The 26,023-nt window shown below is 39.7% G+C and overlaps 5 protein-coding genes across 9 annotated transcripts in view; all 5 read right to left on the bottom strand.

Moving 5' to 3' along the window:
• The window catches only part of LOC6529268 (GTPase-activating protein skywalker), a 39,321-nt gene extending 34,843 nt beyond the window's left edge, over nucleotides 1-4,478 (bottom strand). For 2 of the 4 annotated variants that reach the window (XM_015196792.3, XM_015196794.3), the window contains exon 1: nucleotides 3,865-4,475. The gene's annotated coding sequence lies outside the window, so the exon portion shown is untranslated. Of the gene's footprint in view, nucleotides 1-3,864 lie in introns of all 4 variants that reach the window. The other 2 variants (XM_039372903.2, XM_015196795.3) reach the window with 2 other exon arrangements.
• Nucleotides 4,479-6,100: 1,622 nt separating this feature from the next.
• LOC6529266 (microsomal triglyceride transfer protein large subunit) lies at nucleotides 6,101-9,887 on the bottom strand. 2 transcript variants are annotated; one of them, XM_015196782.2, is made up of 6 exons: nucleotides 9,664-9,887; nucleotides 8,255-9,051; nucleotides 7,269-8,199; nucleotides 6,668-7,208; nucleotides 6,436-6,603; nucleotides 6,101-6,378 (listed from the first exon to the last, which is right to left on the bottom strand). In XM_015196782.2, the coding sequence occupies exons 1-6, from the start codon at nucleotides 9,728-9,730 to the stop codon at nucleotides 6,225-6,227; spliced, it is 2,658 nt and encodes an 885-aa protein (XP_015052268.1). In that variant the 5' UTR covers nucleotides 9,731-9,887; the 3' UTR covers nucleotides 6,101-6,224. The 2 variants fall into 2 exon arrangements, with proteins under 2 accessions (XP_015052268.1, XP_002090271.1); XM_002090235.3 differs by having other exon boundaries at nucleotides 8,255-9,054; nucleotides 9,664-9,886.
• A 486-nt stretch (nucleotides 9,888-10,373) lies between these two features.
• LOC6529265 (replication protein A 32 kDa subunit) lies at nucleotides 10,374-11,700 on the bottom strand. The gene is made up of 4 exons (XM_002090234.4): nucleotides 11,560-11,700; nucleotides 11,438-11,499; nucleotides 10,792-11,372; nucleotides 10,374-10,678 (listed from the first exon to the last, which is right to left on the bottom strand). The coding sequence occupies exons 1-4, from the start codon at nucleotides 11,570-11,572 to the stop codon at nucleotides 10,600-10,602; spliced, it is 735 nt and encodes a 244-aa protein (XP_002090270.1). The 5' UTR covers nucleotides 11,573-11,700; the 3' UTR covers nucleotides 10,374-10,599.
• Nucleotides 11,701-11,898: 198 nt separating this feature from the next.
• LOC6529264 (endonuclease III-like protein 1) lies at nucleotides 11,899-13,515 on the bottom strand. Its single transcript, XM_002090233.3, has 4 exons — nucleotides 13,347-13,515; nucleotides 12,800-13,282; nucleotides 12,503-12,673; nucleotides 11,899-12,446 (listed from the first exon to the last, which is right to left on the bottom strand). The coding sequence occupies exons 1-4, from the start codon at nucleotides 13,455-13,457 to the stop codon at nucleotides 12,048-12,050; spliced, it is 1,164 nt and encodes a 387-aa protein (XP_002090269.1). The 5' UTR covers nucleotides 13,458-13,515; the 3' UTR covers nucleotides 11,899-12,047.
• A 72-nt stretch (nucleotides 13,516-13,587) lies between these two features.
• LOC6529263 (probable multidrug resistance-associated protein lethal(2)03659) lies at nucleotides 13,588-18,329 on the bottom strand. Its single transcript, XM_002090232.4, has 7 exons — nucleotides 18,077-18,329; nucleotides 17,604-17,852; nucleotides 17,389-17,542; nucleotides 15,575-17,325; nucleotides 14,310-15,519; nucleotides 13,837-14,253; nucleotides 13,588-13,784 (listed from the first exon to the last, which is right to left on the bottom strand). Exons 1-7 carry the CDS (start codon nucleotides 18,142-18,144, stop codon nucleotides 13,755-13,757), a joined length of 3,879 nt encoding a protein of 1,292 aa, XP_002090268.1. The 5' UTR covers nucleotides 18,145-18,329; the 3' UTR covers nucleotides 13,588-13,754.
• Between the last annotated feature and the right edge of the window lie 7,694 nt (nucleotides 18,330-26,023).

Raw genomic sequence — 26,023 nt, 5'->3', positions numbered from 1 at the left:
CGATGAAGATCATTTATTTGGGTTCATTTTTCTGCGAGCTTTTTCACTAGAATGCCTCGAATTTGGGTGCAGATGCAGATACAAAATACTGGGACCGGATGTTTACAAGTAAGTCCCTACAACTGCTGCTCTTATGCGAATTAAACTTATCTCAATGAAGAGTGACAATGCGACCAGAGCAATGGAAACCTCTCTGGGGACATTTCTGGCGTTTAAGTATGGAAATTGTAGCAGCGGGTAAATTGACCAATGCACTCTGAATACAAACTAAGCTTCTTATCAGCCCACAAAGTGGCCACCCACTCCAGCAGATAAGTATAACTCAAATATAACCGCAAGGGATAGTATATACATATGTACATACATATATTAGTTCAGATGAGTTTTCTATAATGCGTGGGCACTAATAACATAACAATATATTTGACTTTATGTATCTTAGATTCAGGTAGCGCACATATGTATATCCAAATATAAATAAATACGAAGTAAGAGTACAAAATCCAATTACTCTTTACTAGAATTACACCCGTTGTCCAGTCACTGAGTTAATTTTTTTTTAGCTCTTTTTACCTGGCAAAAAATAATACTGATAACCAGATATGCTTATTGATTTACAACTTATCCGGCACGGATAACGTTTACAACACGGCAACACGATGTCAGGCGAAATCAAGGTTATTTAATCAATTGGGGGTTTGGGTGTGGAAATATTTACCCTGCGGCCAGTTATTAACTCATATTGAAATGCAGCCCTGCGAACCTTTGTTAAATATTTTATTTTCGCCGTGCAGTTGCTGTTTTAAAAAAACCGGATCGAGCTCATTGAAATTACTTGCACAAATTATATCTGCACAAGTCATATCCCAAGTCGGTATCTTCGTATGTGCGCACCATGTATTTGCTCTCTCTGTGTAGGATTTATATATGGAACGATGCGCTTATATCGCCTAAATTGCCTTTCGTGTGCAACGCTTTATATTTTATTATACCCGTTACTCGTAGAGTAAAAGGGTATACTGAATTCGTTGAAAAGTATGTAACAGGCAGAAGGAAGCGTTTCCGACCATATATATATTCTTGATCAGGATCAATAGCCGAGTCTATCTGGCCATGTCCGTCTGTCCGTCCGTATAAACGTCAAAATCTCAGGAATTACAAAAGCTAGAAAGTTGAGATTAAGCATACAGACTCCAGAGATATAGAAGCAGCGCAAGTTTGTCGATTCATGTTGCCACGCCACTCTAACGCCCACAAACCGCCCAAAACTGCCCCGCCCACACTTTTGAAAAATGTTATGATATTTCTTCATTTTTGTATTAGTCTTGTAAATTTCTATCAATTTGCCAAAAAAAAATTTGCCACGCCCACTCTAACGCCCACAAATCGCCAAAAACTGTTTAAGACTCTCCTTCGCACTTCCACTAGCTGAGTAACGGGTATCAGATAGTCGGGGAACTCGACTATAGCGTTCTATCTTGTTTTAGTCTCGCTTTTTATGCTCAATCTAACTGGTGGGCGTATTTTTATTTCTTTCCTCAGTTCTGTTCTGATCTACTCTGTCGCTGCCAGTACCTAATTTAATAAAATTGATTAGGATTTATGAGCGTGTGAGATTTCAATTTTTGCAAGTCAACTATAAAACAGAGCGGCGGATTCTTCCCTGACATGTACATCAGGTGACAACGTCGATATTACTCTATTAATTGGATCGAATGTTCACCCGAACACGAAAAAGTTCTATAAATATTTAACATTTTCCGATCCTGAGTTTATGACAAACAATATATGTATCAGGTTGCAATGATTCAAATTGAGTTTGTGTTTCGTTTCACTGCGAATTAGAAAATAGCATTTTTATTACGAAAAAAGTCATGGAAAGCTATTTACATAAACATCTAATGCTGCAATACGTCCAGAATTCAATGACAGAACCACTTATTGCATATTTTATCATAAATATTTAAAAAATTATATAAAATCCAAAAAATGCCCCTCATTTGAAAATGCCGGCAAATTTTCAAATATTATTTGAGATTTTTTGATATTTTGTATGCTAATTTCTATTATTATCCCAACAAATTTTTCAAGTTCTCCTCACTGTAGCTAACTTACCGATACCTAGTAATCAATGTACTCGACCCCAGCGTTCTGCCTTGTTTTATTTTAGAGACGTACTTAGCTTGTTGGTCTCATAATACTAACCTCGATTAACATAGAGGTTTCCCCAAAAGAGGAAATAATTTTGAATTAATTTTTCGACCCAATCGCAAGCAGAAATACTTAATTTTCTGGTAATTTAAGATAAACCAGGTCCTATTACAACTCCGGGCTAATTTTTGGCTACAAAAATAAATTCAAGGAGGTGAGTGCCAGCGACTTTGGCGGGGCCAATGATTCGAAAAATATTGATTTTTTAACAGCCATAAATACGTTGCTAAGGGTGAAGGCACTGGGTTAGTTGGTTACTCTCGATAAAGTTCGGACCCTTAGGCAGAGTTCAATGAACCAAGTGACTGACAGTACTGTGCAACTAATAGACAGAAACTCGTTGGTTGCACTGGGACAATAATCGACATGAATCACCGAATAAATCACGTTTCCGCCTAGGCACGTACAAATATTCGCTGAAAATGTGATATGAATAGATGCACACAGAAAAACGTTTGTATGTTATTGGACAAACATTTATTGATTGAAATTTTCTTTTTTTTTTATGTAAGAGATCTATATATGAGGTTTTAAAATTAAGAATGGGTTTTAAATAACATTTCATTGATAAAAGGGTAGTACTGCTCTGTGGATTGGGTAAACGGAGAGATAAATGGATGGATGAGAGGCTCTGTGCAACGCGACGTTGACTTATTGAAATCGATTGATTCTGATTTCATTCGGTCAGCTTTGGATTTACTTTTTCTGGCTGGTTCGCTGGCCGGATCTGTATATTGCACGACTGTTTTTTTATGATTTTACGAGGCAAATTTGAAAAGTCGTTTTGTATCGGACAACTCACGTGAGCTAACGATTCGATGGGACCAGCTGACAGACAGTTTACCCAAATACAATTTGTTCATTGCCAGTCAAATGGATTTAGATAAATAGTGCGCAACTATCTAGCTCATATTTAAGCGATTTAGTGTTCCTTTTTGGGGGCTCTCTGGCCCACAGATAAGATAACCAAGCAGAGAAATTGAATTTTTGGCAATGTTTGCTGGTTGCATTGCTTTTTTTATATTTAGCGAGCAGGGCTGTATTTATAGTCATAGATTAGGCACTTTATACGGACCAAAGAGGAATATTTATCGCTTTAAGAAATTTTTGGAGTACAAACATATTTATAATTAATAACTCCAAAGGTCATGTAAATTGCCAATCAGAGATTGTCACACCAAAAAAATATTTATCATGGGAAGTTATAAGACGTAAAATTATATATTTTAAAAATAAAAGAACAACCAACATAATCCCACGAACCTCATTTTAAAATGAAAAATGTTTATGCTTTTTATCGCTAACATCATGGAATAGCGTGATTTGCTGCCGTCATAAATTGTGCAAGGCTAATAGAAAAATAATGTATATCTAATCAGTTAGGTATAAAGAAGCACATGCGGCCTAAAAAAGAAAACACGGCATATAAACCCTTAAAAAATGTTGTTGGGCCGCAGCAAAAACAAATTTAAATAAAACTTATCACAATGAATCACAAAAAAAAATTTTATGATTGAAACCAAAGTCTACGTGAAATGCAATATATTATCAAAAGAACAAATGAATCATAGAAAAGGTGACAGTGCGAATAAATTTCAAAATTTTGCTGGGGAGAGAGCGATAAAAAATGGAGGAGAGGGTGACTGCTTTTACCTGTCAATATATGGGTGTTTTAGTACTTGCTTTCCTTGCCCTGTCTTCGTTATTTTATTTATTTTTATTTTTTTCTGTGTTCTTGTTGCGTTCTCTTTTTCTTCTGATATGCTGCACTTGTTCTTCTTATCCTCCTTTCGTTGTTTTTATGCACTTGTTTTTTGTTTTGCTTGCTTCGTCCGTTTTATCGTGTTGTCACGTTTTCACTTTCATAGGTAAATTCTAAACGACATATATTCATTTTCCCAATTTATTATTCTGCCAACGGAGGCGTGGTCTTGGGAGACGAAGGACAATCTTTGTCCTTTACACACACACTCACGCACGCACAAAGAAGTGTGAGAGAGCAAAATTCAACTACCTTAGAAGATTGATTTCTCGTTTCCAAAATTCACTGTTTTCGTATATTTCAAGTGGTTTAGCTTTTTTCGCCCTACATCCATTTTTTTTATTTATTTATTCTTTTTTTCATTTTATTTGTTTCAACGGGAACCGAAATCACCAGCAACGCGGTCGAAAAATTATCGTGCAATACGAAAGAGCGCCTTTTGCGGGTTGCTTAAATAGACTTTCGTTGGATGGTTCGGTTGCGAACCTCTCGTTGATTCTCGCTCTCCAAAGTTTGAAGAACAGTGGGATTAATGTGCAGTGGTTGGCATAATAAAGCTTTTTAATGAAATATATTGATTAAAAATCTAAAAGATATTTTCATCTTTATTTAAATATAACACAAATTAACATTTGTTTTTCAATAAATTTTAATTTTTCACATTGAACTTATTTGTTAAACAGTGGCATTATAGCAGAAAGGATTCAAAATTGGCCCACTGTGCGGTTGGATGTCAAACCAGCTAGATTTAAACAAGTTTGAGAGAGCGTTACCCGAACTATACAAAGCAAAAATAATAATATTAAGAAATGCCTTTATATGTACATATATTTACAAATTAACCAACTTTTTAACTACACCAAAGTAATGCGATCGGAAATTGCTTTAAGACCAAACGAAATTTTCACAATGCCTATCAGAAGGGTGTGTGATACCGTTATAAAAAGTTGGAGAATAGGGAGAGAGCAGCAAGTGCGCAAGTATGCGTGCTAAAAAATACCCCTATCACAACGCAAGTCACAAAAATAGTAACATTCAGTGCATGTGATTTTGGATATTCTAGAAAATTCTTTAATAAATGTTAAATTAATATTAAAATGAAATCTTGTTTAGGCCTTTAACAAAAAATTATATCTTTCAGTTTGGGTGGAATAATCCTCTTGTTTTATTTATCTATTCTCTATATTATATTATTACGTGGCTAGATAACTTGAACTACGAATGCTAATTTTGCCGGCGAATTTATGTTATATTATGCCAAGGCAAGCGCAATTCAAACGAGTATGCTTTATTTTTTTTCACTACTGGATAATAATAATTCACCCGAAAAAATTACAAAAATTGCAAAACATTTCACACGTGTTTTTTTTGTATTGCAACTTCACGCAACAAAAATTCCCTCACACACAGGCACACATGAAAATGAACGGAACACGTCAACAACAACAATTCTCCTTCTTTCCCATCTCCCATTTGGGTTAACCTCTCTCTCGCTTCAATTGTGTTTGTGTGAGTTTAAAAACCCAGGAAAATGTTAATTTTGGTACATTGCTTCGCACTTAAACGCGTAAGTTGGTGTCCGAAATATCGATTTATTAAGTTTAAGCAGTTGAATTTGTCGCGAATTTACGCTTGCAAATAAGAGTATATTTTTCGGCAATTGGACAATTTGTTTGTTTGTGAGTGTGTGCGACGAGCCTTCTAATTCTCCCAAAAAAGAAAAAGAGCACAATTTAGTGGCCTAATTTGTTGCACAGTTTCGGAATCAAACTTCTCTAACGCATGTTTTTTTCTTTAACATTTGTTTAATATTATTCGCGGTTTCGACGATACTTTTGCAATCAATTTATTTACTTTTCGTGCTTGTAAAGTGCATCTCTTTAATGCCGCGTTTTAAGAAGAAGCACGCCGTAGTGTTTGAAGGTGCTGCTGAATTTGGTGATGGGAATGCATAGCTCGTGCTATCGACTAGCTATCGACTAGCTCGATGAGTGACCATTTCGAGTTACGAAACACTTATTGCGGGTTCTTTAAATCGAAAATGTCACTATTGTGAAAAAAAGACAAAAAGACACATTTTCGCTTTAGCAATCATTTTTAACTTGCTTAAAAGAAATAAAATACTTCTTGCTCTTGAAAATTAAATTGTCTTTGTTCGTTTGAGTTTACAACTATATCGAGTCTTAATCTCCGAGTTATTACATAGAAATATAGTTCTTATGCAAGGAATCTCCAATCTCTTAATTAAAATCTAATAGTTGCTAAATATGAGGTTGCACATTTCGTTGTTTTTCTGGTTGAGGGCAAAAGTGCACCCAGCTGTTTTGTGGGAGATTGTAGAGCGCACATGTTTGGCATAAGGACGATCAACAGACTGCAGGAAAACTGAACGAACGTTGGTTTGTCTGGAAGAAGGAAAATAATTAGTTTTTCTGCTATTAAAATAGCTCTAGCAAACTCACTTGAGAAGCTGTTCAGGTCGCTGGAGTTGCATGCACAATTTAATGCCACTGTAAAAGTCCAAGTCCGCATTCAGACTCAACTTAGGTTCATGGGTGATGCTGAAGTCTTGCACTAATTTCGCATACCTAAAACCAACGGCTAAATGACCAAGGACAGCGCTGCCAGTGCTATAAACCAAAAAACCGTGAGTTAAGAAGGTATTAAATGAAATACTATAGCTTTTCCACTTACTTTTGCTGGATTTCCGTCTGGGCATTTCGATTCCATAAACTAAATCCCACCTTCCCATTGAGATCCACACTTCTGGCGCACAGCACTCGCCAGTGTAGCGTCGCCCCGGAGGTGAGGATTATGTAGTGCTCGTTATCCTGGGACAAAATGGTTGCCTGGTAAGCGGGCGTTGAGTCCGAGGCACTTCCCCCCCACACGTGACCCATTAGCTCGGTCTGGCCGCTGAAAAATATTAAAGGTCGCAATTGAGCGCCCTGCACACTGATTTCCATGCCTGCGGTAACCGTTTCGTCTTCGCTAAACTCATCATCCGCCGGGATTCCATTATTTTCATCGCCGGAGTCACCTTCGCCCACCAGCGAGCCTAAACCGGCAGTGTAGACACCCAATTTAAAGCTGCTGACTTGAGAACGCCCTGCGTGGAGCAGAAATTCCACGGAGCCACGTTTCAGGATTCCCTGATACACTTCTTGGGTACTTAGCAGAGTTTCATTGAAGGCTGGTGCCTGGGAAAGCTGACGGGTAAGGACGGTCGTGAGACCTGCAAGTAATTGAGTTAACAATTGGTTGAATGTGTGACATTTAGAAATGAGGCACTCACCCTTTTGTCCCAGAACATTATAGTTGTTTACATGCCTCCTTTTGACAAGCTCCGATTCGAACAAAGCCCTAAATCGCGGACACTTCTCAGCCAGCATTCGTAGCTTCTGCAGCACGTAGGTTTTGATCTCAAACTGGCGATCATTGGAGGCCAGATAATCCAAAAGGTAGCCCAATTGCTCCTGAGTTGGCCGGAGCGATAGCATAATATCCAGAGCCAGAGTGCGAGCGGAGCTATCAAAGCGACGCTTTCGCTGGTAGAAAATGCTCTCGAACTGCAAACGATGCGAAGAGTTAAAGCTACCTAGGGGAAATGCTTTCAGAGCCTGCAAGGCAGCCACTGATAAATTGGGGGTCTCGCCAGTTTGACCGTGCATCAACAGAGCTTCAATGGTGGCGGGATCCTGGAGATTTTGCAGTGCCCTAATGTACAATGTGGGATCTTTGGAGGTGAGACCTTGCAGCAGATAAGAACGCACTTTCTTCGGCAAAGGATCTTCAACATCTAATCTGCTTTGGCGGGTCAAGGTGGCCAGTGTTTGGATGACGCTTTCCCTCAGCTTTAAATGCTTTTTGATAGATTCCTGTTCTAGCAATCCGTACAAGTGTTCAACTATATTCCTATCCGGATGGGTGGCGACCGCCAGTGACTGCAGGTATTTCTCTAGCAGATCCAATTGCTCGCTTGTGGTTTCCGATGTTTTGTAAAGGAATCCAAATGTGGCATTGTGAGCATCAAAGGTTTGAACAGCACCGAAAAGATCCACCAACTGGGGCAGAAATTCTGTGTTATCCTTAAGTATATCTTGAAATTGTTCTTGCCTCGTGATGCGAGCAAGGGGAATAAGTTTCACGTAAGCAAGAGCCAGCGAGGATTTGCCCACATCACCGGATTGCATTTCTCTAAGAGAAAGTTTTAGTTGATCCTCAAGCTGAAAGAATATATTTTTGGTTCAGCAATCTCGAAACATGGTATTATTTACTTACCGTTTGCTCTTTGATCTCACTGATCGTGCCATCTACATCAGATTCAAGCTCGAAGACGCGATACCACTCCAGGAGGCTCTGGATGGTCGTATCTAAGCTGCCTAGTTCCATTTGCTTGACTTCCTCCGATCCTTGCGAGATGTGTTGCAGAATCAAAGTGCTCTTCACGGAGCTACCCACATCCGGTTTGGCTGCTAGATTGAGGCGGTGATTCTCCTGAGACTCTGCCTTCAAGAGTGTGCCCTCTGAAGAGAGCTCGTAAAAGACCGTCTCCTGGGATTGCTGAGTAACGCCCAGAGCTTCTTCTGGGTGATTGTTGACCCTAAGATCCCACAGAGAGCAGTGCCTTTTGGTTTTCTCCACCATCGTGGAAGATTTGACCTTATAGGACACTTTACACAAGCCAGAAACATCCAGTTCCTCGTCTTGGGATGCATCCAATCTGAGCTGCAGCAGGGAAGCAATTCCGCGCTCCAAATTCAGCAGGGATTGATCTTTGGAAGTATGTGCTATGACCTTTTCAGGCTGTCCCTTAACCAGACTGATATAAAAAGGTCTATCGGGTATCTGGGTAATTGATCGGGATTTTCCAGAGGCCTCGACCTTGCTACCGCTGATAAAAACCTCCAGTAACTGGTCTTCATCTCCACTCCAAACTGAGTTGATCTTGAGATCGGTCTCAAATGTATATCTCGTCTCCTCGGCCCTTGAACCTTGTCCCAGTTCCTGGAGTATCACTTGATTCTGTAGCTTGAAAATTTGCTGACTGTTCGGAGCTATTAGGGCCGTTCTTCCATCTTCTGAAGAAATGTGGTCAAAAAGAAATAATAGAACACGTCATTAGTCAATCGAATTGTTATAGCTTTCACGCAGAAGCAGCGCTACTTGCTGATAATTTCGTCATTTACTAAGCCTGGGTCGGGGTTATCAACAAGTGGCCCTGCACAGTGGGCAGCTATAATGCAAATAGTGAAAACAACGCGTACGATGGAGAGATGATCTGAAGGAGGGATGGGGTGAATAGATAGCAAAGGTCGATGTGGATGTGGTTATAACAGGGGGTTTTTGTGAGCAAATATGCCAGTGCTAATTCTGTTTAGGTTATTTTTTAATTTCGAACGGTTAACTACACGTTCTTGTCTACTTTACAGTAACATAAATTATACATATTGTTTTTACAGTTAATTTCCTTAACCTGCATACTGTAACTTGCCCCACAGTAAAAACAGCTGATTCAATTGGAAAGTGTGTCAGATAAAAGGTCTCTGTTAGCCTTTGCTTGTGTGCGAAGGTGGAGGAGTGACACCGTTACTGTTGTTGTTTATTGCCAAACGCGGCCACAAACAGTTCATTCAACTTGCTTAAAACCCATTTACCCAACTAAACGTTTAATATTGGCATTTACGTACCTAAAAATCCCAAAAAGAATGCCAGCAGAAGCAGGGATTCCAGGCACTTCTTATGTTTGTTCTCCATTTTCCGAAGGTCTTTGTTCGATTCTGTACTTATTTTAAGCAGAGTGAGCAGAGTTAAATTAATTCATTGATAAGACTGTGCTGAGCCGGCTGGCGACGAATTTCAAAGCGGAATGGAAACAGAACCGAGCTGAGGTGCGAGATTCTGCCTTGTGGTGACTTGAAGCAGCTGAGAGTCGCTGAGCTGGGCTGTGGTGAGAATGAACAGCTGGCAAGCTAGAGGGCGCCACTGCTACGGGGAACGCAAGAATGTAAGTTATCCAACTTCTACAATCTTGTAGGGGTAAATTTTCTATTTGATTGAGTACGTTTTATTATTATGTTCCACACTTTCAGCAATATTTATACCATTATCTTTTTTAAATTTGAAAGTTTTGTATTTAATTAATAAATTTCAACTACGACTACCAAAAAATCCACGACAATCTTTTCGGTTCCGTTTAAACCTGATTTGAATGCCTTTTAAAATTGTTTATTTCTTGTTCATCATTTTATTGGTTTTGAGTGCCGATTCAGGGAATGCGGTTAGAATTCTCTGGTATTTGGGCAATATCGAAAAGATCCCATGCGATGAAGTCAAAACATATTATACTTTTCATTTGTTCGTGGAATCGATAAGAATAATGTATATTGACTCCACGATCTCCTTATAATAAGTGTTTATTTCCATACGACCATTTTGTTATGTACTTGTCACCTTTTTTATCCCAATAATTTCTTTTCTAGGGATATGTTTTTTGTTTTTATTTACTGATTATTTTATAAGAAAAATTGAATATACATCTAAATGGAACAGTTTCCCGTTGATCCACAACTTAATACATAATTCGATACGCATTTTTAAATTACATTTTGGTTGCCAGATTCAATTTACATTGTGCAAATAAAGTGATCTGCGTCAATGCTGGAATAAATGTGTCCCTCAGATATCATAAAGTCCAGAATGTTGCTGAAAAATCAAAAAACAACTAATGTTAAAATTACTTGGTTATAACTATAAGCTTAAGGAACAACGCTCATAAAGGATATCACATTCTGAAATAGTTTCGATAAACTGCTTACGTCAACTCAGAGTCGCTGATATGGGAAAATTTGGCTTTCAGCTCCTTGCGGGAGATGCCCTCCTCGGAAACATTGATCTTGATAGCCTGGAAAACGGCCTGCTGCTTGGGCTCCAGTCCACTGACAATGGCCGAGCTCTGGGAGGCTGTGAAATCAGCTATGGAGCCGGAGCCGGAGGAAGCGCCTGCACCAGCTCCACCCTTACTCTGGTAGTCCTCGGCCCTGTAACGGGCATTGAGTACTTCCAGCAGGTGGGTGCAGACCTCGTTGGGATCCAAAACAGGCAGTAACTTGAAGATCATTAGGGTTTTAGAACCTCCTTGCGATCGGGTGGTGCCGTAGACCTTTACGTAGTTGTTGATCATGACTTCGGGTGCCTTCAGAGCGTCGCCCTCCTCCAACCAGTAGTGCGCATCGATTCTGCCGCTATGATCCTCCAGGGCGTAGGTAATCTTTGTCGAGGAAGTCTCGATGTTCCGCACTATGGCCACAACACAGGCCATTGCGTACTGCATGCCGAACATCTCGATGTTTCCCTCCGGGGCGTCCACAATCTGTTTCACCACCAGGGGCGCTATTCCCTATTTGTAATACAGAAGCATGTTGTTTAAGTTGTGGAACTTGGTGAAACTTGCGTTTTACTTACTTCTCCCTTTTGAGAACTGGCGGCTCCACTGGGCGCCGTTTGTGTGGCATTGAAATCTCCAACTAAAAAGGAGCTCTCGCCATTAGTTCCTTTACTTTCTCTGAGATACGAGCTCTACTTACATGAGTCATTCATTTTCTTGGCTTTTTAGTGCCTAATACTTGGCTAGTTTAGATAATTTCACAAGAAGCCGCTGGTAAACAACAAAACGCGCCAATTCAGAGCTGATAGTGTGGCCGTAGGTCGAGGGTGAAGAAATACCATCTATTGGGTATATGTAAAGAAACATGCACCGTATTAAAAGTCAAACGAATGTTAATAAGTAAATGCTAAAAACAAGTATAACTTATTTAATTTCGAATAGATTTTATTCAATTGAGTTAGTAAAAATCCACAAGCTTTTTGTTTTTATTTGAATGACTTTAATAAGAAATATGGCGTTTTATGAAAGAAAATAATAATTCTGTGGACTTACAGCCCTTTATAACTTATTTATTTTGAAATGGGTAACACAGATTATTTCTTAGCACAGGCAATTTCAGAAACGCTTAAATATTTAAAACATTTTTCTGTTTTTGAAATGCTCTTTTTTCTATTGATATTTCTTAATTTATTTTTTTATTTTAAAATGTGCTGAGGGACATATGTCCTTGTTTAAGCATTCCACACAATTTGGCTTCACTGGGGTGCAAATGGTTTGTCCAAAGCCCACGAATAAATGATTAACCTCTGACCAGAGACTAAATGGCAGCCACTTCTCTAACGCCACCCGGGTTTGCTCTGGTTCCTTAGTGGGCTTCGGCACCCAACCCAGCCTGTTAGATAGGCGGTGGACATGGACATCCACTCCGATTCCGGTGATTTTATTCCAGGCCACTGCCATGCATATATGAGCCATCTTGGGGCCAACTCCTGGAAGAGCTACAAGTTCCTTGACATTATTTGGAATGTCCGAATCATACTTGTCTATCAGTATCTCCACGGTTAGCTTGAGGTATTTGGCTTTGTTCTGGAAGAGATTGAGTATAAGATTGATTGATTTATTGCCACACAACTTTCTCAAACCTTATAAAAGGACACGGGATGCAGTAAGTTCTCGAGTTCTGTCACTGGCATTTCCTTCACTTTCAGTGGAGTAAGACTTCGGTCTTTAAGACGATTCATGGCTTCATAAGTAGTTTGATCCTTGGTTTGACTGGATAGCATCAATGCAACTAGGTTTTGAAAGCGCTGGGTCTGTAAAGAAGTTGTTCATTTGTTAGTTATTCTTATATGTTTATTGTTTGTTGTAAGCTGTATGCTTCATTTTTAAAAAACTAAGCTACAGGAACGGTATGTATTTAATCACACTATTAGAAATACCTTCGGATCTGCTTTTAAATCGGCGCATCGATGGCATCCCATGGTGTCCACTGGAGCACTTCTTGAGTTTCTCATAATGCGAATGTTTTCTAAGTGGTTAATCCACAAAGGATGTGGTGCTTGCACCTCAGAATAGGAATCGGAATCTCTTTGAGCTTCCTGTGTATTCTCCTCCTGCTTTCTTTGGGGTTTTACTTCCATTTTCACGTTATTGACTGTCACTGGGGAGTCCACAGCATCAGGCAACTCTTTGCATTTAACCACAGTAGCCGATCCCATTTGAACTCTGGTTACCATCTGATCATCCTTTTTATTTTTTTTGGGTACAACCCGAGCTGGAGATAAGGGTTCCACTTTCATAGTAGTTTTTCTTATGGATTCCCCATTTAAAAGACGTTGCTTGCGAGTTTGGACGGGCGAGAAGTACACTGAGTTAATCGATCCTGCTGCGCGTGAAGATACGCCAACTAGATCCTCGATATCCTGGAAGGTTTAAAAACTGCGTCTGACGATATGCTATTAATGTTTTTCGTGTTTTTCCACCTACCCTCACGTTATCTGCTCGATTTTGACGGATTATTATTTCCGTGGGCTTTATAATATCTCCCCGTTTTGCCAGTTTGTTGGCCAACGTTAATTTCTTTACATTTTTTGCCATACTCAATATAATTTTTGCGCTTCTGTTTCTGTTTGTTTACATTTCGAACCTATCGATTTTAGTATTGAAACGGTCACACTGCCCAACTAAAAGCCGGGAAAATTTTAAAGTATTTAACCTATACAAAAAGTTAAGGTATTAAAAAACTTTTTTTTTTTTATTTAATTATGCAAAACATATAAGGTATTATAATACAACAGGTTTAATCTAAAAAATGTTTTCCTTAATAAAATTGGTTTTTAATAGTGTAAAAAATTATATGGATTAGCTACTTTCTAAATACGATTCGTTTATTATTTATTCAGATAGCAGTTTTCTCTCGTGGGCCTGCAAAAATTTCATTAGCATCAAACAAAACTAATAATCCGCGTATACTGACCTGATGTGCCATCTTCAGAAGGTGCTCGAAACTGGACCGACCCGTCTGGAGCACCATCCCGTAAAAGACTTGGCTCCCCGATTGCGTCAGTAGTTCGAATGGAGACCCGAACTCTACCAGAGTGCCAGCGTCCAGAACCATAACCCTATCCGAGTCGATGATCGTGTTCAATCTATGGGCTATGGTCAGAACAGTGCAATCCCTGAACTTCCGGCGAATGGTGGATTGTATGAGGGCGTCGGTTTGGGGATCTACATTCGCGGTAGCCTCGTCCATCACAAGGATACGGTTCTCGCGGAGAATCGCCCTGGCCAAGCAGACCAATTGCCTCTGACCTACACTGTAGTTGGCTCCACCCTCTGCAACCACACTTTCCAGGCCTTTTGGCAGCTCGGACACTTCATCTTTGAGGTGAACCTGGCGAAGGAAGAGTGTTTATTTGAATTAAATAACTTTTGGGTAAAAACTCTCACTTCTTCTAGTGCCTCCCACAATTTCTCATCAGCATACTGTGCAAAGGGATCCAAATTATAGCGTACGGTGCCGGAAAATAGCACAGGTTCCTGGGGAATTATAGAGATCTTGCTGCGCAGATCGTGCAGCCCAAGCCCGACAACATCCTTGCTGTCTATCACCAAAGATCCATCGTTGTAGGACAACCTAAAGAGGGCATTTATAAGGGAGGACTTTCCGGCACCCGTTCTTCCCACAACGCCAATCTTTTCGCGTGGCTTGATAATGAAAGTTAGTGACTTGAGGACTCTATCCGTCTTGGGATCGGGGCTGTATCTAAGACTTAGTTGTTCCGCACTAATTAGACCTTCTTGTGGCCATTCCTTGGGTGGTTTCTTGTCGCCTTCGGACTCAAATACTCCTTCTGTTTCCAGGTTTCTATATTCTATCACTCTTTCCACAGAAGTCATGGAGTTCTCCAGTTCAGCGGATTGCCTCATTCCCCACTGAACAGTTCCCGTCATGGACATAGCCTGGGTAATAACTAAACCGATTTGACCAGGATTATCCGGCGGGGGGTTGAAGTAGCTCATTAGGGTTACCGATATGACGTAGGCCACGCAAAACAGATCTAGATAATAACCAAAGGCTCGATTTGTGGACAGGAAAGTGTAGTATCCGGAACTGTGGAGATCCTGGTAGTTATCGTATTCCTTAGTCAATAATTCCTGAGCTTCCATAGATCTGATGGTGGGTAGGCCATTTAAAGTGGCACTAAAATGGGAATACATTGGGGATCTGGCTATGGCTTCCAATCTTTTCACGTCTCTCGAAGTGCTCAAATAAAATTTACGAAGAAAGTAGAAGGCCAGGAACATGGTGATGGTATTAATCAAATACCAGGGATTTGTGATGCACAATACTCCTATAATTCCACTGATTGTGAGAAATATCTGTATGCAATCTAGCATCACTGCGGGCAGGATTTCATCCACTTGCCCCAAGTCCATGGCAAATCGATTGAGGATTCTGCCCGAGGGATTCGCATGAAAGAAGTACAGAGCTGTGCGGGAGACTCCTTGGAACATGGTATTATGTAACTGGGTGGATGAGTGCATCGCCATGCTGAAGAAGAGCAGGGTTCGAAGCAGGGCAAAGATCACTAGTGCTGCATTAATTCCACTAAAGATGTAAATGTCCAAAGATGAAGAGGAGTCGTGGTTTTTAACCCTGTGAACGAAGATTTTTAAATTGTGAATAACATAGATTATTTAAGCATACTTACCAGTAGGAAAGGAAGTAGTCCCCGCCAGAAGCCAAAATTTGAGTGCCCAGGCAGAAGACTGCAACCAGGACGACCATTACCCATCCAGAGCCAGCGGAGAAATATTTTCCATATATGCCCAATCCAACATTCCCCTGGGATCGCGATTCCTGAGCAGGTTGTCTTTCATTGTCCAGTATAGAATCCGTTGCGGAATCCACAGAAGTAACACTGAATCTGCTTACACGACTACTTTGCCGGGAGTAGGTCGACTTATCATCATGGGCATCGTTTTCTGCATTACCATGTTCCTGATCCGAATCCCCCTTTTCCTGTGCCTCCTTGGCCAAGAGCTTGGCAAAGTCCTGGCCACTTTTGAGCATTTCCTCGTAGGTGCCGATAGCTGATATTTTTCCCTTATCCATGATCACTATGAGATCGGCATGTTCCAGAAATTGCAGTTGATGGGTCACCAGAATCACCAGTTTATCGCAGAGAAAGCCGCGCATGCACTCCTCGAATAAATGGCGTCCTACATGGGTGTCCACCGCGCTCAAGGGATCGTCGAGGAGGTAGGTATCAGCTTGTCGATAAACAGCTCTGGCCAAACTGATCCTCGCTCTTTGACCTCCGGATAGGGAAGCTCCCCTTTCACCCACAAAAGTGCGATCGCCGTGGAGCAGTTTAAAATCTCTTTCCAAAGCACATTTTCTTACAACATTTCGATATCGGTGCTTATCCATGGGAAGGCCGAATAGGATATTATCTCTAATGGAAGCATTAAAGAGCCAGGGCTCCTGAGAGGCATAAGAGATTTTTCCCTGGACTTTCAGCTTCCCTGACTCACCAGGAAGTTCTCCTAAAATGGCTTGTATTAGGCTGGATTTTCCAGAGCCAACAGGGCCAATTACAGCCACCAGTTGAGGTGGACTTAAACTGATGTTAATGTTTTCCAAAACGGGTTCCACGAGATCATGGTTCCAACGAGCTTGAAAGGATTGCAATTCCACAAGGGGTTCTCCTTCGAAAAGCTTATTTGCTTGGCCACCTTTAAGGTGCAAAACTGCAGTTTCACTTCTCATCATAAATCCTTTAATTCTCCGCAGAGTCACCATCATCTCTGCAAATTGGGACATGCCGCTCGGGAAGAATTTGCACACCGTGCGTCGCAGGATATTGTAGAAAGCGGTCACTGAGAAAGCCCTCTCCGCCGTCAATTGTCCGCCCATCAGAACGAATCCCAAAAGACTTACGAATATTGCGATTCTACTCAGAGTAATCTCAAAGGACAGAAGAGTGCCTCGGATGTAGTTCACCTTGCGAATGGAGCTCATTTCACTGCGCCGAAGTCTCTCGATCAGACTCCCAAATGGCTTCTCCCAGGTATACATCTTGATTACCTGAATACCTGATATGATCTCATTCATCATCCTAACCCGCTGATCAGTTCTCAGGGCTGTTTGGAGTCTAAGTCGCGAAGTCAGTCGGCTGAGAAAAGTTTGGACCGGCAGGTATAGAAGTAGTATCCCGATTCCGTACAGGGAAGCTACTCCGATCTGCTGGTATAGGAAGTACGAGGATATGAGCAACTCCAGGGGTCCCAGCCAGAGAAAGTGAAAGTGTATCAGAGCGCGATCGAAACGGCCCAGATCGTTGGATATGAGATTAACCACCTGACCTGTGGTTGTATCTCCCAAGGCAGTGCGACTCAATCGGAGTGCTTTTCGATAGATAGCCGTACTTACCGCCACTCTCATTTTCATGGCCAGGTGCTGAGGGGAAGAATGTTCTTGTATTACAGTTTAAAATAATATATTTCTTCTCTAAAATCTCACCATTAGGCCCATCATAAGGGGGTGGAACATCAGTACTGAAAACAGTATGCTTAAAACCAAAGTTAATCCATAAACTTTTGCCCACATCCCATCTCCATTTCCACTTTCTGTGAACTCCGCTATTAGAGCTGCTAGGATTAGTGGTAAGGTCACTCTGTCAGAAAGAAACTTCGAAAATATATGGATCGTATAACCAAACATCATTCCTTACGCACCTTGTGCCTAGCTCGAGAACTCCAATAAGTATGCCAGACAGAAAAAGCTGCCATCCAAATACCTTTAATATAACCCTAATTATGCTTGGTTCGCGTTCTGCCGTATCCCCGCAGGATCTGATTTCTGACTGCCAAGTCATAAAGAATTTGTCTCCGAGAGTTTCCGCCTTGTGGTCCTTTAGAGTCTTATATAGATCGGTAGGCTCAAGTGTTTTCTTTCTGCCCTTGAAAAGTATGGGCAACGCAAAGCTGGAAAATATATGTAATTCACGAGCATTATTTATCAGAATATTTGTTATTCAAACTCCGAGTTTCTTAAAGGCCTTCCGTCAAAGTACATACAAACGGGTTAATCTGAAGTAGTAGACGTGATCTTGGGTCTACTGATAACAGTACCGTTATAGTACAATTTTTTGTGAGGAAATTGTTGTTTTAAAACGCTAATGTTTAATGGAGCTTTTAATAAAACATACCAAAACATTAAAGCAGAGAACATCCCCGCCGATTCTCGTGGATTTGTTTTGAGTTTTTTGGCCTGCATTTTTTGTAGTTAGGTATTATGTTAGTTTTGGCCTTATCAAAGTCAAATGCTCTATTTATGTAATTAGTTTGTTGGATTAGCTACTTTTCACATCCGTTTAAACTAAAACTTTCCGTTTAGCGAGAAAAACAATTTCAGATAAAAGCGTCCGTGGGGTTTCGCTTTTTAACTTGATCTGGTTCGTTTTAGGTGCCATCCCACGAGTGATAAAATTCACGGAAGTTTTCTCACCTGGGTGACGTAATTTATCTCAGAGATAATCTCGTTAGTACCGTCTGTGGTAAGGGAATCCTCTATATTCTGCTATTAGATGTTTACGTTATCTGCCATTTCGTTGTTGAATTATTTAAGTAATGCAAAATCAATCCTATTTACTGTTAATTAAAGAAACCTTAGAAAACCTAGGGAATTTTTGATTTCATTAGAAATTGAAATTATAATTATTCGGATGGATACCTCTCGAATAAAGATAATACATACTACTGCATATCTAAAAATATACTCTTATCAAGTTTTACCTAGATGGAAATAAATCTTCACTAGGACTTTGTCCGCTATCTCTGTACTAACTTACATGTGTTTTTTATTCCTCAGTTTTATTAAGTTATATCTCTTCTACACGCCTTAAGTAGCGCTAAAGAAATTTGGACTTGACACCTATTTTTCGACCACCAAACAATTACACTCACCATTGAATCTTGATTTTATTTTTCAAATTACAAACACGTTTGCAAATTGTGATTTTGTTGTTCTTCGAATTTTAATATTTAGAAATGTTAGCTTTGTTAAAATATCTTGCGCTACTTGTATGTTAAATGGTTATAAGAAAGTTATATTATAACTTAAAATTAACTCCAAACGTTATTCTATGTCCATCTGATTTCTTCAAAGTCAAAAAACAAGTTTTTTATATATATTTCAATATGATTTTATGTCTATTTAAAATATTTGTAAATTGAGCTATTCATCATTTTCAGCATTGGCTTAGCTGGCTTTTAACAAGCAAATACATACGAATGAACCAAAAAATTAAACCACACACAAGTTTCAGTCGGATGCAGATGGTCACGAACTGCCCTTTTTTCAACATAAATATAATCATAAATGTGTGTGAATATTTTATCATTTATTTACATAAAATAACCGACCGCAAGATTTAATTAACCGCAAAAGTGGCAGAGAAAAATTGGAAAATTTCTACACAGAGCGGAAAAGGAAGAACCAAATTTAAGCAAGAGAGAGCGCGGAAGTCGAGTTCCTCGACTATCAGATACCCGTTCCACAGCTTTTCCTTTCGGGAAGATGAAGAAATATAATTGGAAGCGGATCAGATTTTATATTTTCTGTAAGAACTAAATCGACAGCTTCAGATATTGCTATTATCTTGTAAATGATTTTAAAGCTATCTTTTTAACTTCCAATCTTGCGTTTCCTGAGATTTCGACGACGGTAAGACAATTGATCCTAATCAAAAATATATACGGGTTATATTAGGGTTAGTTTCTACATGTTACCTACTTCTTAGCGAGTCTGGCATGCCCCTTTCTTAATGAGTAACGCGATAAAAATAAAATGCGATATGTGAGTTAATGCAAAACGTAAACATCAAGGAAAGGAACCAGAGAAATAGATATGCGGACAGCGTGTATTGGCATTAATCGAAGTAATAAGGTAAATATGTGCTCAGCTCTGAACACACACAGATACGCACCAACACAGAGACACACTGGCCTGGAATGTAAGTCCGGGCAAATAAACATATTTATCTGTATGACAACTTGCTGAAGTGACCGAGCCCAACAAAATTAGTAGTAACAACTGTTCCTGGGTGTACCGATTCAGATTGAGTAATAAACAAAAAGGAGTTGAGAAACATAAGATGCGGTCTATAAATATCATATTAACAAAAGCATTTCACAGAAGTCTTTAAAGATCTGTTCATCATTTCGCAGACCACCATTTTGAGAAGGCGAGATGTTTCCAGCTGAAACCCGAGGACTCTATCAGATGCTTTGTGATTAAATATGATTCAACTTAATAATATTTATCAATTCAGGAAATAAAAGATAAAGTAAACATTTGTCTATTTAGATACATTTTTACGCTAAAGATTCATTGTCTGTTGAAGAGTAACATCTGTACTCATACGGACTGCTTCGCAGTCAACGTGCATTGACCGCTCCCAGATTCAGTGCCGCTCCCCCTCCCACCACCCCTCATCTCATCCCCTACTCATCTGCAGCTCAGTCCGTCCATGTTTTCGCCTTATCAGCGGACGAGAACGCAGCGTGAGTGCGGCTGTCACTTGGGGCAAACATATGTTTCGCTACAAATTGACGACCGCAACGCTCTTATCAGCCGGCTGCTGATAACAACAACAGCAAGAGACTTAAAAGTGGTTGAACGGGTGAGTGGGGAGGGGTGTTGGTTCTGGACAACAAGAGAGAACTCTAGTCGAGTTCCCCGACTATCAGATACCCGTTACACAGCTAGTGGAAGTGCGAAGGAGAAATTCCAGCACGCAGTGGCCAAAAGATTTTTGGTAAATCGAGAGAAATCTAAAAAACTAACAAAAATGTCACAAAATTTTAAAACCTTTTTTCAAAAGTGTGGGCGTGAAAGTTTTTGTCGGTTTGTGGGCGTAAGAGTGGGCGAGGCAAAAAGTGTTTCTACAAATCGATACAAATTTACAAGACTAACAAAATATGAAAAGATATCAAAACATTTTGCAAAAGGTAACAAAAGTTGGGTTAACAAACTTGCGCTGCGTCTAAGTCCCTGTTGTCTGCATGCTGAAGAATCTTTCTAGCTTTTATAGTACCTGAGATATCGACGTTTATAGGGACAGTCAGATGAACGGACAGAAGGACATGACCAGATCGATGCGGCTATTGATCCTGATCAAGAATATTTATACTCTATATGGTCTATTCTGCCTGTTACATACTTTTCAACGAATCTAGTATACCCTTTTACTCTACGAGTATCGGGTATAATTAACAAATACTAAATTTAAACACGTCTTGCTGCGGTCCACCCAGCGGAGATGTGTTTCATTAAGTGCAGTTAGCTCCATCTCGCTCGCTCGCTCGCTCTAGATTAATCATCCCTCTCTGCTGACGGCCACCTACACGCCGAAAAAATGTATAGAGATAAATTCTGTTTCAATCTTAATATTTCTACAACAAACTTTCTTAATTATTCTAAAACGTAGCATCAAGTGTTGAGATGCCTTTCAACTGTTAACACGTCGTAGGAAAAAGTTTAGACTGTAAAAACGATATTTGTTTTCATACTAGGTGGATTTAACTTGGCTTCATTTACGTGTCTAAAAGTCTAAAAGTGCAGCCTTAAAATTTATTTAAATTTTTGATTTATTAAGCGGACATCACATCAACGTTAGCTTGCAAATTATTCCTCAAACATACAATCTTTCTCGCTTGATAATCATTTTCAGTGTACTTTCGCGGTCAGCAGGGCGATTGTGGGGAGTTGTGGAAGGGGGGTCTGGGAGGGGCATCATGTGCTAATACCTTTTAAGGGGTTAAGGGTTGTCCAGTGGCCACCGCTGACTTTCTCCTCGCAGCGGGCGGTGACGGCAAATACGGTTTACTATCGCACCCCTTGTGAGTTTGTCAGTGCTCAATACTCGACTGAAAGCTGGACAGGGATGCGTATGACAGGAAGCCGCTGGATATAATTGTTATGATCAAAAACAGTCAATTAACATGGTTCCTTTTGATAAGGAAAGCCAATTGGATCTCCACCCTCCTAGCTGACAATACCGTGTTGAACTCAACTTGATTAATCTGAAAAGTGCCATTCAAAGGGCTTAAAACTGAAATATTGATGTCATTTTTATTTTTAAATGGATCAATATATATTTTTAAGCACACAAAACTAGTGCCTTCCGCCTCCTTCGTATTTTGTAACCGTATTTAATGGTTAAGTACGCGAGAGCTCTTTGTTAATAGTTCGCTTTAGAGCCAATGTGCCCCATATAGCCATATCGCCTGTTCTTCTTTAAGCATTTCAAAATTGCCATTGTGCCAGGGAAGTTAAGTACTTATATATAAAAAAGGGCAGCAAAATATTAAATCCGACCCCTCGATACGTCGATACCGTCCGATTCGCTGCGGTGTGAACGGCAATGGCAAACAGGCAAATAAACAAACAATCCTTTGGCTTTCGGCCAGGCTTTCGCCGAGGTGCGTATGCATATGGGCCGGTGTGTACACATGGGCGGTGTGTGTTTGAATTCCGGGGGGCTGCTTGCCAGCTGGCTTATTCACGTGCAGGTCGCTCCTGCCGTTCTGAAGAGGCTAAGGGGGCTAAGGGGGCTGGACTGGTTGACCTGGCCCAGGAAACAATTAGCTCTAAATAAAATTTCAAAAGAGGCAGTCGTTTGCGACCGACAACGGGCGTTTGCCACCATGGCCGGCGAACACGCCACTTTGCGCGGAATGGGAGCTCATATTAGATAGCATGATATCACTTAATTACGGTATTTAAATGAGCAACAAATGATATGCTTTGGGCTTTGAGAGACCGATCACAAATAAACCCGAATGAAAGTGGGCAACAGCGAACGTAGATGCATTTTCCCGAAATTTATTTCATATTTCAGGCTTTTCGCATTTAATTTCTGTTTTGCCAAAACGTGCGCCCTAAACTATGCAACACTTTGTGGGTCGTAATAATCTTTTGGCCAACTTCATGGCCATGCATGGCATGTCGAGCTGTTCATGTGCGAGTGTGTTTGAGATGTAATTGAAATTTAGTTGGCAAAACTAATTGGAATTGCTGCATTATGCAAACGCCGATAAAGCCCAAACAGAAATGCCTCAAAGTGGGTATATAAAAATCAATGGAAAAACGGGTCAAACGATTGATTTGAATGGTTTATCGTCGCAGTTTTCTGGCCTAAAAAGGGGAAAAATATAATTGGTAGATAATATTCGTTTACTAAGTTATTATTATTACTGATGCTACTATTTCTAGTTTTATTTCTTCTTACGATCACGCAAATCCCTAAAAATAGTTTTGGTTCTTGCCCAAAACGAAGACTACTAATTTAGCTCAGTGCAGTTGTTTGTTCGGAAAAAAACGTTCAAAACCGTTCGACAGAAATTACTAATTAAAATAATTTTCGTGCTCGTTCGACTAAACCCAAAAGAGAACGACGTAAATAATTAAATTAACCGAAATGACATGCAAAATGCTCAGGACAATGGCTGCAAACGACCGCTATTAGGGGATGTTATTGGGGAGGGGTCACCAAACAGAAACTTTAAACTGCACTGTTGACCCAATTAGCAAACCGTTTTGGCCATCGCGTTCAGTTTTCGGCCAGTATTGTATTATGCATGTCATAGGGAGCTGCAGGTCGCGGAAGTCATTTGCCATCGACCTTTAACTCCCAACTGAAAACGGTATTTAATGCCTGAATTATTCGAATTTTCAATAATTTTCAAATCCTAGACGCACATTAATTAATGTCGCTGATTCACAGAATGTTTTTGGTAAATTTGCACTCCTTTTATTTCCCATATTTATTTTGTTATTCATACAAACTTTATGTTAAGTAGAACAAAAGCCAAAAGTTTGCCAAAATTCAAACGCAAAAAATTGTGTTAGTTTCTACATAATAATAAAAGTTTTATTCCCGCTCAGTTTAAGCCACATTTCGGGCTTACCCTAATGCCGGAAAGTTTGGCTGATTTACTTTTCCTTTTTTTATATTTACATTTTTACTGCGCGGGTTAAAGTATTACAACCAAAGGTGCCTTTATGATTTTAGTATGGAAGCTGGAACTTCTTTACTTGGCAATAAAAAAATAGTACTATATCTCATTTACTTATGTATTTTATTGGATACTTTGATTTTGTTAATTTATTTTCACACAAGGTTCCATATATCTCACAATATGCACAGGTGACATGGATGATTGTCACTGCTATTTTCTTAACTAAATTTAACTCTAATATTGAATTTTTTATTTATTCAAGCAGCTTTGGATTTGGATCATGTATGTTGCTAAATTTTCGCCATTTTTCCAGCATGACATTCCCTGGACATGCATGGATATTTTAATTGCAGCCCCTTCAGTGTTCCACCTACGGCCATAGGTAAAATTGTTCAGACGTGGAAAAAGTGCCTGCAACTTTCCCTCCATTGACTGTTCATTGTTGTCCCTGCGATTTTGTCGCTTTGTTCTGGATCATTTTGTTTGTGTTGTTTTTATTTTGTTCGGTTGTTTTGTTGCGTTTCGGGTTATATGTATAGCAAACATAGTTTTAACAATTTTGGTGAAAATGAAATGCCAACAGCCAACGGCCAGAGGTGTGCTACACGCGTGAACTCACACTCCGAAATTTGATTTTACGTCTTTGGAAACATATTCAAAAATGAAATACATTGTGCAGATTTTAATATTTTCAAAAGTGTGAGAAAAAGGTATGTAAAATAAATGAATATATTTTGGGAAGTTACTTATTCCTGTAAATAGGGAATACCAACGATTGTTATTGGTTTACCATAATGCGTTTTTTTGCGCTTAGGAATCAATTTACCATAAACATATTTAGGAATTAAATGTTTTCAGTGCATCTACATACATACCAATTCACAGTTGTCAGTGAGGGTGTGCGTGTATTCCCAAGTATACATGCATTTATACAAACACGCAAATTATGCAAACGGCTACCGCAAATAACATAAATTTCCCAAACTTGGCGGCCCGCAACGCACCTGGTAAGGGGAAGGGGAAAGGGGAGGGTTTGCCACTGGGGTACAAACAGTGTTGACGCCAATTCTGAAAATGTGGTAAAATCAGGTGAGTTATAATGGGTTCGTCCATTTCCATATTAGCTGTATAATATAGGTTTAATATTTTATCATAACTTTTTAAATCGAATTGCATACATATATATTATATATTAGTATATATTCATGAATATAATAATATTATATAATAATAATAAATAAATTAAATAAAAAAATAATGTTAACGGTGTCATTCTTTTGAGTGTTTATAAATGTACACTAACTTATATCATTCGGCTGTGGAAGTACATTTCTATAGGTTCCTTTAGCCATGATTATTTAAACTTTGTTGACCAGATAACGCCCGAAAACAGCCAAGTCAACAGCACAGGACGTGAAGGTGTTGGATGGTAGCGCCGCATAGAAATGTTAGCGCGATGGCATCTCTGCCTGTGTGAGTGCGTATCTGTGTGCCTGCATTCGTCGAGTGTGTGCGTGTGTTGTTGGTGTGTGAATTCCAGCCAGCGAACAACTTTATATGCAGCAAAGGCAGGGATACGCAAAATGCAGCTCTTTTGATTTCGTTTAATGCGCGCATCTTCAGCATTCATAATAAAAGCAGATTACGAGCGTTGACAACACTGTCAATACAGAACGGGGGCGTGGCAGGGGCGGTGGGGGAGACGGGGTGGGGAGGGGCTGTCAACGGCAGCGGCCAATTGCCGTAAATTTGCATGGCACACGAACGATTGAAATTAAGCTGCTTGGCACTAAAAACGAATGGAGCAATGCCCTTTCTCCCTCAAAAATTAATATCTTAATTTGGTTCCCAAAGAAATTGATTAATTTATTTATTTATACAGTTTCTGTTTTAGCTAAGCAATTGTATTATTAGTTAAAATTACACATCATTAATGTTTGCTGAACCAAAGAAGAACTATATATTTATATAAAATATATTAAGTTTGAAGTCCATTTACATATATCACCCAAATATGCATTTATTTATTGTTGGCCATTCTTGGCCGCCGAAAAGTGTTTTAATTGTCAATCAGTTCTTCGTTACAATAATCTCCACTACCAATGGCTTTCGAAACTCTACCGTTTACCGTA

Source organism: Drosophila yakuba, chromosome 2R (assembly GCF_016746365.2).
Source record: "Drosophila yakuba strain Tai18E2 chromosome 2R, Prin_Dyak_Tai18E2_2.1, whole genome shotgun sequence".
Taxonomy (NCBI): domain Eukaryota; kingdom Metazoa; phylum Arthropoda; class Insecta; order Diptera; family Drosophilidae; genus Drosophila; species Drosophila yakuba.
Note: the sequence above shows the minus strand (reverse complement) of the source record. Positions and strands in the feature narration are given on the sequence as shown.